Source organism: Aphanomyces invadans (assembly GCF_000520115.1).
Source record: "Aphanomyces invadans strain NJM9701 unplaced genomic scaffold supercont1.32, whole genome shotgun sequence".
NCBI lineage: Eukaryota > Oomycota > Saprolegniomycetes > Saprolegniales > Verrucalvaceae > Aphanomyces > Aphanomyces invadans.
The window spans coordinates 710,095-711,019 of NW_008580177.1; the positions used below are offsets into that span (position 1 = coordinate 710,095).

The following is a 925-nucleotide window of genomic DNA, read 5'->3' on the forward strand; positions in this document are numbered from 1 at the left end:
GCGAAGGAGGACTTCGATTCGCCGGCTGTTTCGGTCGCCCGATGGCGCCAACCGGTTGCGGCTGATGAGGCGTGGCCGTTGCACGAGCGACGTTTACGCCTTTGTGTCTGGCCAGACGACTGGGACAAGCTCTGGCGCATGGTTCGTCAGCAGCGAAATCACTGTCGATTTGTCCAAATATTGTGCCACGCTCTGTCAAAACCATTCATGAAAAGTCGAGTAATACAGTGGAAGAACCGAATGACGTGGATATGGGCCAGGATGATGTCGTTTTGCGTAACGCACCTAACCTACCGAAGAACCCGACGTTCAAGCGATCCACGAAAGATGAGCGTCGTGAATTCATGGCCGCGTACAGCTTGTACATCAGCCAGACGAACGCTCTGACTGCGATGGTGTTCGGCGCTTTATCATGCCTGTGGGAGCGTGTATTGAGCCGATGACGAAACAACGAATCGCCGAGTGGGACCTCATTAAGGACCTTGATGACGTATCTGAGTCTGCGTGGTTCAAGCAAGGTTACGTCGTGGACCCACGTGCGTTGGAGACGCTGAAGAAACGCATCAAGACCACAGTGGTGTTTGACATGTCCATCCCGGACGCGGACTCCCGTATTGGTCGGATGCTGGATGGTCTGGCTACTACTATCCTCCGGGATCGCCCAGAATAGGTGATCAAGGAAGAGAGCTAAGTGATCGTGAAGATCATCCAGGACGCCATTAAGCCGGCGTCACTGAACCGGGCGGTTGCAGAGCAGATGGTTCTGACCCGGAACAAGCCCTTGAAGAAAGACGAATACAGACAACGAGGGAATTTAAGCCACACTTTGAGTCGAAGTAAATTGGAAAACAGAAATCTAATTGGACGCATATCTTCGAACTACGAATTATTTTATGACCAATGACAGTTCTCAATTTACCAGCTT

At 51.7% G+C, this 925-nt stretch overlaps 1 protein-coding gene across 1 annotated transcript; it reads left to right on the top strand.

Moving 5' to 3' along the window:
* Positions 1-251: 251 nt before the first annotated feature.
* Positions 252-670, top strand: H310_11624 (hypothetical protein; the record flags this gene model as incomplete). The annotated part of the gene is made up of 2 exons (XM_008878353.1): positions 252-428; positions 479-670. 2 exons carry the CDS (start codon positions 252-254, stop codon positions 668-670), a joined length of 369 nt encoding a protein of 122 aa, XP_008876575.1.
* Between the last annotated feature and the right edge of the window lie 255 nt (positions 671-925).